Consider the following 14810-nt stretch of genomic DNA (forward strand, 5'->3'; position numbering starts at 1 on the left):
TAAGAATTATTTTTTATAAAAGCTATAGTAATTAAATTTTTGCGGTATATTTGCTGGTATAAGCAAATAGACCAATAGAACTGAATAAATGTCCCCAAACACCACTTATACATGGACCTCTGATTATTAAAACTACCACTGCAGAGAAGTAGAGAAAGAATAGTCTTTTTAATAAAGTCTGACAACGAAACAACTGGATATCCAAATTAAAAAATAATGCTACTAGAACGCTCTGTCATACTAGTCACACAATTCAGTTCTAGATGGGATTAAACACCTTCCTTTATATATATTATAATTTTCAAACTTACATCACATATGAGGAGAGCAAAAGGAATCCGTATATTCTGTCAATGAGAGAGACACCAGCATGGGTCAAGTAGGGCATTTGGAGGGAAAGGGCTCAAGGGAAATGGGGACATCAGTCAACTGATGTCAACTTATAGACTGCCTTGCCTGTTCACAGTAATGATTATTTCAAGTACTTTAAGAATCACATTTTACTAGGGGAAAAAAAGACGTTACTTGTTAAAATTTGGAAATGTACTGCTTGGACTGTTTAAGACTGGAAAAACAACGACAAAAATTCCACAAAGCTCTCTCAGAGGTGCTCATTTGTATAGTCCCATAGCAATTAGTTATAAAACAGGACCAAGATGTAATTACTAGTTTAAAATTGCAGGACTATTCATATTTAAGGGAACATTTAGGTTTTGGGACTGACTATCCTGAAAGAAATAAAAGAGTGGTATCGAAAAATATGTAATTAATACACAAGCAGATCTGTTATTTATGGATAAAGACTTCAGAAGACAGGTCTAGTGTCACTTATTAACTTTGGGATACAAGTTTCCTTCAGTCCCAATATATAGAGATAAATGAAGGTTGTCCATTATTCATAGAAGTTTAATTGACTGCTATAATAACATAAGTATTGAGTTGGACCAATGCCAAAAATATGTCCATAACTTGGGTTTGTCCTTAAGGCTTAAAACAATAGAGCCATGTACATAAAACACTGGAAGTTCAAACTCTACCCTTCAACAGGTGCCTTATAATAAGGTTTTGATACTAGATAATGGCCATGGGTGTCTTTGTGATTGACATCTGGGAAAAATTATTTGGGGAGATGGAGCAATTACTGAAGGGTCCAAGTCCTCATGTCAGTGTTATGTTACTTATGTGATTGAGGGAAACTCAGGAGGAGTTTATTAGGTCTTGCAATCTCTTAAATCTCTTTATTGAGAAAAATCTCTTAATTGAAATTTTAGATTATCAGGATCTAGAGTTAAGCTCCCCCTTGGGTTTGGATTGGGTGATATTTTATAAGGCACTACCAAACAATACTTGGATAGTTAATCATTTGAAAGTTTGAGCAGTAAAGCATCACAACAGTTTGTAAAATTAATGTATAATGAAGGAGAATTTTTGCACATTGCAAATCAGGAATCTGCTTTAAACATTTGGGATGGGTATGATATATTTAAAGGTTTTCCCCCAAGGCAAATAATGTACTTAATTTTTCAGTCCATCTACTTTAATTGTATAATTGCATTGCTTTATAATTTATTGTAGACTTACTAGATATTTAGATGGCTGCAATTTGCTCAGAGCAAGATAGGACCAGCAGTCAAAATAATTTTTAAAACTGTAATGTTACTCTTTTGCAGTAACGAAATATATTGTAAAGATAAATACAAGTTGAAAAAAAAATCCCAATGATTTTACTACTGAGTTCTTTCGTATTTCTAAAGAAACATCTACTCAGTGTCATGATATCCTGTTCCATATGATAAAATAAGATGGGAGATTTCCCAGTTTGTTTTCCAAATTACATAGCTTCTACTCTTAAACCTGATACACAAAAATGGGTGTATAACCAAGTTTGGATTCATAAATAAACTTATATTCTGAAGCTATTTAAATATTCTATTAAAAGGAACGTTTAGAAATTAACTAGAAAAAATATAAAGAATATAATTAGAGGAAGAAGAAAGAGAGAGAGAGAGAGAGAGAGAGAGAGAGAGAGAGAGAGAGAGAGAGAGAGAAAGAAAGAAAGAAGTAAATCTCCAAGATATCACATAAATCAAGACAAAATGATATAAATTGTGTCTCCTTTAGCCCAATACCAGTTTTCCACTACTTAGAACATTGACTGCTCTTTTCAACCACAAAGTAAAGAAACTAGTTCAGATGCATTATGGGTGGAAGAAGAAATTGGACATGGCCCTGGAACATGTATTATTCATGACAGTTAGTGCCAACCCTCATTACAACTCACTCAGGCTCTCTCGTCCTCATTTCTAAAAGCCTCTTCCTATTAATATGGGAGGTCAACTGTGGACAGTATAAGTGACCTTGCCCAAACCTCCAGGACTTCCATCTTTCTAGTTTTTGCACGGATGCTTAGATCCCACAGGAATTCATAGCATGGAGGATCAGGCACCTGCCGGTACTCCAGGTACTTTTTCTTTACCAAATCTTGGTGATAAGCTTCCTGGGCTCCCATAGATTGTTTCCTCTCAGCCTACACCCCATTATATTCAAGAATTCCTAGATCTGCTTGTCAGTTGGACAGTTGACCTTCATGAAGATCATGCCAAGGAGTGTCATCAGGAGACTGGTCTTGGGCAACCCCTGCCAGCATTCAAAGTCCCACGGTTAGTGACGTCCAATTTGATGATAAGGCCTCAGAAGTACTTGGTAGAGTCCACTGCATTCAAGTTAAGGCAAAATACCAGTTCCACATATTCATTGGCATTCCAGAAAGTCACAAAGAAGAGGTCCTTGTATTCTTTGTTGATCTTTTTCAGTGTGTTTGCCTTTGTAATGGGCATTCATTTTATATTTGAGCAAAAGGAACTGAACTGACAAAATCACCTTCTTGGTTAGAAGTCTGCATGAGTGCTCTCACAGAAATACCTACTAATTGTATGTGTTTGTGAGTATGAGTATATATGTGTGTATATGTCTTTCTGTATGTGATTTACTGTGATATTCACTATTCTATTTCTAGCCCATACACTATACGAGTATTCTATTAAAAGAATAATAAGGTTAGTACTCACCTCTAAAGGTTAGTACTCACCTCTAAAGAGGTTTCAGATGTGCTGTCTTTACATAACTCCATGGATGCTGGCACTTATGGTCTGTGGTGCTCTCAGATTCATGAAATGAAACAGTAGAAATTAATTGTCCGAAGACACACTGGGAAGATACTGGGGCAGAACTTTAAAAGTTTTTCCACCAATGATCTTGTCATATGCCTTTTATTGCAGGCTACAGGGCCAACCCAATTTCAGGACACACAGCTCACCTCCACCATGAAGAGTCCTTAGACCTGACTTTAGATCCTTAAAAGAAAACATCCATAAATTGTATTTCATCAAAATGAAAAGTTTTCCTCTGTGAAAGACACTGTTAAGTGAAGGAAAATACAAACCATGGACTGGGGGAAAATATTTGCAAATCACATATCTGATGAAAGATTTATACCTCCCCCTGCCCAACAAAAAGTTATCTAAATTTGACTGTAAGAAACAAATAATCCAATCAGAAAATGGACACAAAACTTGAACACATAGTCCCTAAAAGAGGATATACAGATAGTAAATAAGGATATGAAAGAATATTCACAATCACTATCCGTTGGTATAATGTCATTTTAAGTCACAGTGGAATCATACTACACACCTACTTTAATGGGTAAAATAAAAATTACCGAAAATATCAAGTGCTGATGAGGGTGTACAGCAATTTGATATGGCATTCATTGATGATAGGAATGTAAAATGGTCTGGGATCTCTGGAAATCAATTTACCAATTTCTCATAAAGTTAAATATGCACTTATGATAGAACAGGTCCCTTCTGAGCATATACCCTAGAAAAATGAAAATATGTGTTCACACAAAACACCATTCACAAATGTACATAGCAACTTTATTTTTAATGGCCTCAAACTGGAGATAACCCATATCTCCTTTAATGGATGAATGGATAAACTGTTGTACTGTTAGGGTCCGGAGTCAACCCCTCCTCAAGTGAACAGAAGTCACACGATAATGCAAGTCACACAGCGAGGTTTATTTCCAGCTAGCTGGGGTCCGAGTATCTGCCCGACGCAGCGGGTTTCAACAAGGACCCCAAACACTTAAAACCCAGGGTTTATATAGCATCTTCAAGGCACAGAGTAATTAAACTACAGGACTTACATAGCTTTGAGGAGTATGTGATAAACTGCAGGACGTAAAGGCACACAGCAATTAACTACAGGACTTACACAGCTTTAAGGAGTATATGATAAACTGCAGGATTTACACAGCTTCAAAGAGTATAAGATAAGCTACAGGGCCGCTTGTCTCCTCGCTGTCACTGCCCACATCTTGGAATTTACAGTCAGGTTGTGTTTACACTTAGGTTGTGTTTCAAGCCAGGGGCCGTTAACCCTGACCTTAAGATAGCAGTTCTCACTCTAACAGTCTCTTACAGTACATCCATGCAAGGGAATGCTACTCAGCAATCAAAAGGGATAAATTATTCATGCTCACAACTTTGGTGGATCTCAAGTGCATTATGCTAAGTGAAAAAGCCAATTCCATAAAGTTAAATACTTTTAAATTCCATTTCTATAACATTTTCAAATGGGAAAAAAATATATATATACTAATGGAGAATAGATTGGTGGTTACCAGGAATTACATTTGATGTAATTACAAAGGAGATCCACTAGGGAGTTTCTCTGGGGTTTGGGAAACTGCTATGTCCTTATCCTGGTAGTGGTTACAAAACTTTATACATGTGACAAAAGTGTACTTGGCTATATACTGAAGGAAACAAAACATAATGAAAAGCACTGATCGCATGTTTGTTTGAATCTGGTGATATCCAGATTTGATGGTAGTTTAATACTATTATACCAATGTCAATTTCTGAGTTTTGGGTAAATATACTACCGTGTTTTCCCCCAAATAAGACCTCACTGGAAAATAAGCCCTAGCCTGGTTTTTCAGGATGACATCCCCTGAACACAAGCCCTAATGCGTCTTTTGGAGCAAACCTTAGTATAAGACCCGGTCTTGTTTTCGGAGAAACACGGTATTACAATATAAACAGATTTCTTCCACTGAAGCTGTTGGTAAGGGCCACTGGAACTCTCTGTACTAGTCTTACACTTTTTATGTAAGTCTAAAATTATTTAAAAATAAAGCATTTTAAATAAACATTGCCACTTCTTGTACAATTATTAGTGTTTACCAATGTTCAATTCTTCTCTCCATACAGGACAGAATTTCTGCTATTTCAGTTTATTGAGCCACATGACAATAATATGCTTCTGATACACACAGTGATTTAAAATAAAATACAGAGCTAAGCAACGGTGGTGGGATATGAAGCTATTGTATGTATAAATGTGGCAGGGTAGTCCAGGAATAATCTCTGGGTTATGATTGGTGGAAAAGATAAAGCAACAGTCAAAAATAAATGATAGGGGGGACATCTGCTAAAGGGAGAATATACCAGGTTTTATAGCCTCAATCAGTGGTGGCCAGGCATTATATTTTGTTATTATGAAGAGAAATAAACCATAGTTCTTGTCTCCTTCCCTGTATATTAGTTTGACTCAGTTGCCACTTAATGCCATGTATCACCCTTCTCAGAAAAAAATCATCTCCACTCTACAGTGAATAGTGATTTACGCTGTACCACACAGATCATAGAATAACTTTGGGAATGGCTAATGCAGAATTTGTTTTTAAGTCCATCAAGTCTCAGTTATTACCTAGATAATAAAGACAGATAATATAATAAACATAACCATTATTATTATAATAAAAAGAGATAATAATATGACAATTTAAAAATAATAGAGAGCTCTGGATTCCACACATCCCTGTCATCCACAGTCAATTTAATAAGACACTGCCATCTGCACAGACTATAAGTGACTGCATTTTTGAGTCAGCCTCCTACCCCAGGAAATATCTGGTGGCAACATAGGCCACTAAAGATAGCCACAGGACACCTGCCCTCTGGTGTGCCAAGAACTCAGGAACCATGGAGGACAGTATGAGCTGGAGATATGATGTGAATCATCTTTTCCAGACATGTCCACACTGAGCCCTTTATCTGTAGAATCACTGAGGTAATTAACCTGAGGACATCTCCCCTCAATTTTCCCCTCCTTACAGTGGTAGCCCCTCTTCCACTGCTCACTGGTCCTCCTGGCCTGTCTCAACTGTCATCACTTACCAAAGCTGCCCACTCATATTGTCCCAAACTCAGTGGAGGAGGGTACTGTACACAGTGTAGAAATACCAGTCTTCAAGCTATCAACACAGCATCAGCCAAGAACACCAGAGTAGCCAAGAGACGTAGCTCTCCCAGCATCCAGCATCACTTGGTGGGGCTGAAGAGACGTCTATACTCTGCCTGACAGTGGGCAAGGAGGATTCTAAGGTGGGTATTTGGCATGCTTCCAGTCCTTTCCTCCAGTACACCTCACAATTTCCTGCTGCCAGTAGTAATTCAGAGATTTCCCACATCTATTAACAGCAGCTGTCTTGGACTTTCCACCCAGATTCCCTACCTTCTCTCCTTATGGTCCCTTCTCTACCTTATGCTGAACTCTAGGTCCTGAATGCTGGCTGCCAGCCTGCCCTGGGCTCTCTGGATGAGTTTTACCTGTGGTCTCTCATGGACGCAGGCAATTGCTCTGACCTCAGATCTTTACTAGCTAAGGGTGTCCTGCCTGGCTCCATTGCTCAGCGACTGATCATTCTGATCAAGTTGTTGCTTTTCAAAGTAAAGGAGGGATGTCTTGCTATATTTCAGAGTAAAGTATGCCTATAAGAATTCAGGTACTTAAAATATTAATGCAGAAATTAAGCTCTATATGAGTAAGGGGTTATTTCAATGTTATACTCAACCTATTTGGAAAAAAAAGGAAATAAAAATTTAAATAACAATGAGACATTATCTTTCACCTCAAAGTTTGACCAAAATTTAAGACTAATGACATAAAATGCTTATGAGAATGTAAGGCATTCACACACATTAATCTGAGAGACTATAAATTGGTATGGCATTTTTAGAACAGAAGTTCAGCAATATTTATAAAAATTTTCAATCTTTACACTCTGCCCACTTTAATCAAGTTTGCATTTTGCTATGTCTTTCTGACAAGAAAGCATGCATACATTTGTCCAAGATTTTGTGTTCGAAGATGTTGATTTCAGTTCTATTAATCATAATAACAAATGGAAAATAATTTACCTATATCCATCAGGAAGAGAATGGTTAAATTAATTGTTGCACAAGTAGGATAATCCTTACCTGTTCTTGGTGTTGGTTTTTGGTTTTTTTGGAGGGCAGATTGGAACACGATGATTGGAGTTCCCATGATATTTAATTAACGTCTTTTCGTAATCAAGACTTGCAACACCCTGCTTGTTCCCATCTGATTTTCCTGACGATCTCTCCTTTAAATGGTCAACGGGTACATGAAAAGATGCTCAACATCACTAATCGTCAGGGAAATACAGATCAAAACCACAATGAGATATTCCTTCACACCAGTTAGGGTGGTTATTATAAAAAACAAAGACAATTAAGTATTGGTGAGGACGTGGAAAAACTGAACCCGTGTACACAGTTGGTGGGAATGTAAAATGGTGCAGCTGCTTTAGAAAACAGTATGGCTGTTTCTCAAAAAATTAAAAACAGAACTACCATATGATCCAGAAATCTCGTTTCTAGGTATTTAACGAAAAGAATAGAAATCAGGATCTCAAAGCAATATCTGCATTTGTATGTTCCTTGCAGCACTACCCACAATTGCCAAGTTATGAAAACAACCGGAATATCCATCAAAGATAAATGGATAACGAAAATATGATTATATATATATATATATATAATATAATATAAAACATATATTATATATGATAGACATATATATATGATATATGATATATTATATATATATATATATATATATATATATATATATATATATATATATATATGCCTTAAAAGAAGAAATCCTGCCGTTTGCAACAATGTGAATGAACCTGAAGGACATTATGCTGAGTGAAAGAAACCGGCCACAGACGAACAAATACTGCATGGTTCCACTTATATGCGGTACCTAAAATCGTCCAACTCATAGAAGCAGAGACTAGAACTGTGGTTAACAGGGGCTGAGGGGAGGGGAAATGAGGAGTTGTTCCCTGGGTTTAAAGTTTCAGTTCTGCAAGATAAATTTCTTCTAGTGATCTGCTGTTCAGCATATAGCCTATAGTTAACAATATTGTATTATGCACTTCAAACATTTTTAAGAGAGTAGATCTCTTGTTAAGCGTTTTTACCTCAAATGAAGAAACCAGAGAGACACAAGGAAAATTTCGGAGGTGTTGGGTATGTCTAGTACCTTGATTGTGGTGATGAGTTCAAGGTGTATACACACACGTCCAAACTCATCACATTGTATGTATGAAAGCTTTGTATACGTATTAAAGCTGTGCAGTTTTGTATATCAATTATATCTCAATAAACCCACTTAAAAATGTATAGAGTAGTTAAAAGAGCTATCTGTGCTGTTGTGGAAATATCCTGCATTTCTTTTATTAAGTGACAAGGTCAAGAGGCATATCAATACGTACATTGTTGCCCAAGTCTGTTCAGATTTCAGTGTATTTTTATAGCACATCTATATATGGAGAAGCCTCAGATCAGCTTTAAAATGACACACATCAGATTGTTAATTGTTGTTGTTACCTCTGAGGAGGGCACCTGAATTTTGAGGAAACGTGGAGATTTTGATTATTTATCTGTATTGTTAGAAGTTTTTTGCAACAAGAATATGTGTACTATTTGTTTTGCAGTATTTAAATGCATCTAACCACAAAAATAGTAGCTGTGCATTACTCACATAAAGTAACTGCCAGCTGATGCAGGAGACAACATCTGCAAACCTGTAATGGCTTAAAACAACAAAAGTTAGTTTCTCATGAACATGAAATCTGCTGTAGATAGGCAGGGGCCTCCACTGTCAGACCACCCAGGTATTCAGGCTGCTCTCTTCAAGTGGTTCCACTTACCAAGAAGGAATCTGTGTGTTTGTTGCCAAGGACTTCACATCCGTTACCTACATTCCAACAGAAAACATGGCAGTGGCTGTACTGCCTCTCAAATACCTTGGCCTGGATGCGACAAACATTGTTTCTGTCATATTTCAATGTCTACCGGTAGTCATAAGTACAAATAGATTGGGAATGTGTAGTTTCCCGATCATCCCAGGAAGGAGAGCAAAACACCATGTAACTGAGCACATGCAGTCTCTCTCATAAACTGTTTACATAGTAGTTGCTCAATAAAAAGCAACTCTTAGAATTTGTTGTGAAAACAACCCTCTTCATTCTTGGATGGAGTTTCTAAGGAGACCAATTTGCTTTGCAATTCTCCAACTTTTTTCCCCCCAATCCTGATACATGGGAGGTGTTTTCAAATACTGGATCACATTTAATTTTCAAAAGGATCCTGTGAAATCTCAATAGGAAGTGCTCACCTTTTGCACTCAATAGCACCTTTCCGTACTTACCTTTGAAATTAATGACAGTCCAAATAGGATGCGAATGTTCTATTGAAGCATGGTGAAAACCTTAACTTGTGAGTTCTGGCAACCCTCAGCATGACTGAATGTGCAGGAGACTTTTACAGGTGTCATTAGGCACAAGGAGAAGACGGGACTTTCCTCTGGAGCAAGTATTAAGATAAGAGGTGGCAGAAGAATAGTGAATTATTTTGATCTTTGCTGTTCAAAGATAGCATGGCTGTTAAGAAACCATTTTTCCCCTCTTAGGAGAACTCTGGATTCTGAGGAATTCAACCTCAGCAGACATTTGCTACACAGTGATTTCTATGGTGTTTCCTCATCTCCAACTTACAAGGGAGGCTTTGAGTATTGACCATGTAGGTAAGCTTGTTCATTGGTGGATGTGTCCAGAGGCCAGTCTCAAATAACACTCCTTTAAAATCTTACTGACGGGGCGGACGGGTGGCTCAGTTGGTTGGAGCGCGAGCTCTGGGCAGCAGGGCTGCCGGTTCAATTCCCACGTGGGCCAGCGAGCTGTGCCCTCCGCAATTAGAATGAAATCAAGGAACTGCCGCTGAGCTCCCGGATGGCTCAGTTGGTTGGAGCGCATCTTCTCAACCACAAGGTTGCCGGTTTGACTCTTTGACTCCCACAGGGGATGGTGGGCTGTGCCCCCTGCAACTAACAACGACAACTGGACCTGGAGCTGAGCTGTGGCCGGCCTGCACAACTAAGATTGAAAGGACAACAACTTGACTTGGAAAAAGACCTGGGGGTACACACTGTTCCCTGGTGGGGTCTTGTTCTCCTTCCCCCAATAAAATCTTTTAAAAAAATCTTACTGACATATCTGGTTTAACTGGGTTGTTTGTAAAACTCCATGTCTAGTTTCAATTACATCCCAAGAAACAGAATATTCTGTAAGAAATAAGACTCTAATCACAGGCTCATTTGGTGAGACGGTTGTAGAGATGTGGGGGTGGGAGGTGGGTCTGGTAATCAGGTATCTAAACTTCACTGTCTATGATTCCACAATGGAGGAATGAAAAAGTGACTTTTTCAAATGAAAAAGTGGACTGATTAACAACAAAAAGTAGATTTTTTTTTTTTTTTAGATTTTATTGGGGAAGGGGAACAGGACTTTATTGGTGAACAGTGTACTTCCAGGCCCCTCCTCCAAGTCAAGCTGCCGTCCCCTCAATCTTAGTTGTGGAGGGTGCCGTTCAGCTTCAAGTTGTTGTCCTTTCAGTCCCAGTTGTGGAGGGCGCAGCTCAGCTCCAGGTCCAGTCGCTGTTTTCAGCCGCAGGGAGCACAGCCCACCATCCCCCGTGGGAGTCGAACTGGCAACCTTGTGGCTGAGAGGACGCACTCCAACCAACTGAGCCATCTGGGAGGCAGCTCAGCTCAAGGTGCCATGTTCAGTCTTAGTTGCAGGGGGCGGAGCCCACCATCCCTTGCGGGACTCAAGGAGTTGAACCGGCAACCTGTGGTTGAGAGCCCACTGTCCCATGTGGGAATCGAACCGGCAGTCCTCGGAGTCAGGAGCATGGAGCTCTAACCACCTAAGCCACCAGGCCAGCCCAAGAAATTTTTTAAAAAAGAAATTCCTTGAAGACTGTGCATGTGTGTTCAACTAGATTGTGCTGTGTTCAACTGCATGGGAACAAGAGCTCAGGCACCTTCCTTTTCTGCCCCAGGAGGAGGTTTTCCTCTGGTTTACTGATAATACTAAAGTAACTCTTCAGAACACATTTCCATTCCAGGGCTTTGTACTTCAACACTGAGAAATGCCGTCTGTCTATCCAGCCTCTGCTCACTAGTCCCACAGCCTTATCCAGCCTACCACCCCACTTAAATTAGCAGTATATCCCACCAAGGAAGTTGTAGCTTCCCAAACCCCAAACTGCCTTTCCTGGGAGGACTGTATACCATATTGTTTCATCCAGACATCCTCCCCCTCTCACTTGTTCCAATCCCTTCCCTGCCTCCTCACCTCCTTACTCCTTACTTGTCCTTTAGGTTTTACAGGGTATTTCACCATCTTCCCTATGTGATTACAGCCCCTTGACTGTGAAATTCTAAGGGAAGGGGTGTTTTGTATCCTTGTTTCCCCATTTCTAACACGGGAACTTTCAAAGAACAGACGCATAATTAATATTTGAGAAACAAATGAGCCAGTGAGCACATGAATTCTAGTTTATAAACACTTTATTTCTCCTACTTTCTTTAGTAAGCTAAGCAAATCCAGGTATGTAGCTTTTATTTTTATAGAACAACACACCAAAATGAATAAGGGACACCAAGAACTGAACATCTTTTACTTTTATCCCCCTCTATTTTTTGATCCTGATCATTTTACTGCTAAATTTTTCACATTTCCAAGAAAATGCCTATTACAGTGCCATTGTTTTGTTGTTCTGGTTCAGTAAGTATGAAAGGTTTCCCAAATTGTTTTACACAATAACAAAACTCCTAATCTTAAATTCATTAAACTGCAATAAACATGTAACTAAAATCATTAATAAATTTAGATTCTGAAATAATTTAAGCCTTCTATTAAAGAATCAACATCTGAAATGTAACCGAAGAAAGGAAGAAAGAAGAAAGTTAAAACTAAAGTTTACCATATTGAACAGGAACACAACGATGATATACACTGTGTTCCCTCCAGACCCACCCTGGCCATCCACTACCTTGAATGTTGACTGTTCTTTTCTTCCACAAAGAAAACAATCTGTCTTAGACTTCAACATGTGAAACATAACCTAAAATAAAGAAAATGGGGTCAGAGGGGAACGTGAAATTATACGTTACCAACATACAATAGAAACACAACGATGATATACACTTTTCAGCCCCATCCTGACCCTCCAGTATTAGAATGTAGACACACCTGTTCAAGGACACAAAGAACTTGCGTCAGACTTCACTTAGTGTAGGAGCTGCTGGCCATGGCACTGGAGCGCGCACTGGCCATGGCAGCAGTACGAGCTCTGGCTGCTACTCTGGCCTGTGCTCTCTCTTCCTCATCTTGCAAAGCCTCTTCATACCAGGATGGGAAGGCACTTGGAACGGTGTTATGGATCTTGGCCAAAAATTCCAGCACTTTCATCTTGGTGGTCTCAGCATGGGCTCTTGGGCCCCACAGGAACTCATAGCGTGGAGGATCGCTGCCGGGCACCTGGCGGTACTCCAGGTACTTCAGCTGCACCAAATCTTCTGTGATGACCTTCTTCGGATTCCCATAGATGAAGTGCCTCCTATCAGGATAGACGCCCATCATATTCAGCACTTGCCAGATCTCCTCCTCGGTGGCACAGTTGCTTTTCATGAAGATCACGCCCAACACAATCATCAGGAGGCCAGTCTTGGGCATGATCTCTTCTTCATTCATCATTCCATCGATGGAGATGTCTAGTTTGCTGACAAGGGCATAGCAGTGCCTGATGGGATCCACTTCCTTCATATCAACACCAAAGGCCAGCTCCATGTGTTCAGAGGCTCTCCTGAGGATCTCATTGAAATGAAGCCTGTACTTTTTGTTAACAAACTTTATCATGTCTGACTTCATAATTGGCTCTTTGTTTTGATATTTCTGCAGCAGGAACTGCACCAATAAAACCACCTTCTTGTTTAAAGGATCTCTGTAGAAATTCTCTGTGCTCTTTGAGGATGTTTGCCTTTCCTCATCTTGTTTTCTGGCACCTTCCTCTGAATTGGTGCATGAAACAGCCTCAGTAGTGTTGGTGGTAGCTGGGATTCCCTGAGGGTTTGTAAGAGTGCTGGGTAGTCCAGCATCAGGCAAATTCTCAGGTCCGGTCTCAGAGAGAGGATAGGCAGTGGAGAGGGACACTCCTTCCTCTTCTGCAATAGCCTGAGCACTCTCCAGACCCTGCCTCTCACAACGGGCCTGGCGGCGTTTCTCACGGGCTCGGAGCTTACTCTTCTGACCACGTGGCATAATGACTCTAGTCACGGACAGCAGGCAGGCGATTCAAACAGGGAAATTGATGAACAGGTCACCCTAGAAGGCAGAGGAAGAGATGGTGGTATGCACAGCTCCAGTAGAGAGATTCTACTTTGGCTCCAAGAAAAAGCTGCCTCTGCTGGTTCCCTTAAGGGTATTGTTTTAGGAACCTACAAGACAGGGGTGAAAGGGACTCTAGGGACCTCCTCTGTTCTGCGGGGACTTGTTGGCCTCAGTTCTAACTCAGGATATTAAACTTAACTCCTAACCGGTCCTTTGACTCCTTCTGCTGACTTGAGGCTGCCTCTTCAGACCAAGGCTTTCCATCTCACGAATTCCATAGGTAGAAGTGAGGGGGTGTTACATCTGACTGCTATGTGTGAGCCATGGGAAGTTGACAGGAGGTTGGGGCATTTCAGAGGAGGGCGCGGCTCAGTGGGGCTGCCTCAGTTCTGGGAGGAGTGTGTCCCTTCAGTTCTGACAAATGTTAGTTATCTCGACAACTGTCCAATTCTGGGACTCCTCCCTCTGCTGAAGTGAGGCCACACCTCTTGGACCAAAGCCTCAAGCACTACAGCAGTGGAGGAGGAAGTCAGGGTGAGCACTTTTGGCCATGCCCACCTGGACTTCCCAGAACAACCTCTCTGGTAGGGTTCTGGTGGGGGCACCCCCACTCCATTCTGGGTTGCAGAGGCATCACGCAGAACTTACACAGGGGTCTTTCCTGACCTCTGACAGGTCCTAGGACTCCTCCCTCTGGGGACCTGAGTCAGCTGACCCCAGACCAAGGCTCTTATTTCCCTCAGAACTTCCATTAGGAAATAAGCAGGAGCCTGAGCTTAGCAACCATTCCTGGGACATCCCAAGACAGAGAGTAGGGGGCCCTTTGTGGCCCGTTATTTTGAGGTGGGTTCTCCCCTCAGTCCTCACTCAGTGTCTTACCTTGATGCCGTTAGGTGCTGGGCTACCACTCAACTGCTGACGCGAGGACAAACTTATCCGATAAGGCACATATCTGTAAATAATTTAAGGAGAATTGACATCTGTACAATATTATGCTCAGCGTGACTAAACATACCATGTTTCCCCAAAAATAAGACCTAGCTGGAAAATAAGCCCTAGCATGGTTTTTCAGGATGACATCGCCTGAACATAAGCCCTAATGCGTCTTTTGGAGCAAAAATTAATATAAACCCAGTCTTATTTTCGGGGAAATACAGTAGTATATTGCTCTATATGAGATTCATTT

General features: G+C 40.3%; 1 protein-coding gene across 1 annotated transcript; it reads right to left on the reverse strand.

Moving 5' to 3' along the window:
- Window positions 1-12520: 12520 nt before the first annotated feature.
- LOC308494593 (melanoma-associated antigen B18-like) lies at window positions 12521-13555 on the reverse strand (the record flags this gene model as incomplete). Its single annotated transcript, XM_081042451.1, has 1 exon — window positions 12521-13555. One exon carries the CDS (start codon window positions 13553-13555, stop codon window positions 12521-12523), a length of 1035 nt encoding a protein of 344 aa, XP_080898577.1.
- Between the last annotated feature and the right edge of the window lie 1255 nt (window positions 13556-14810).

This window comes from Rhinolophus hipposideros (genome assembly GCF_964194185.1).
Source record: "Rhinolophus hipposideros genome assembly, chromosome: X".
In the NCBI taxonomy this organism is placed as follows: Eukaryota; Metazoa; Chordata; class Mammalia; order Chiroptera; family Rhinolophidae; genus Rhinolophus; species Rhinolophus hipposideros.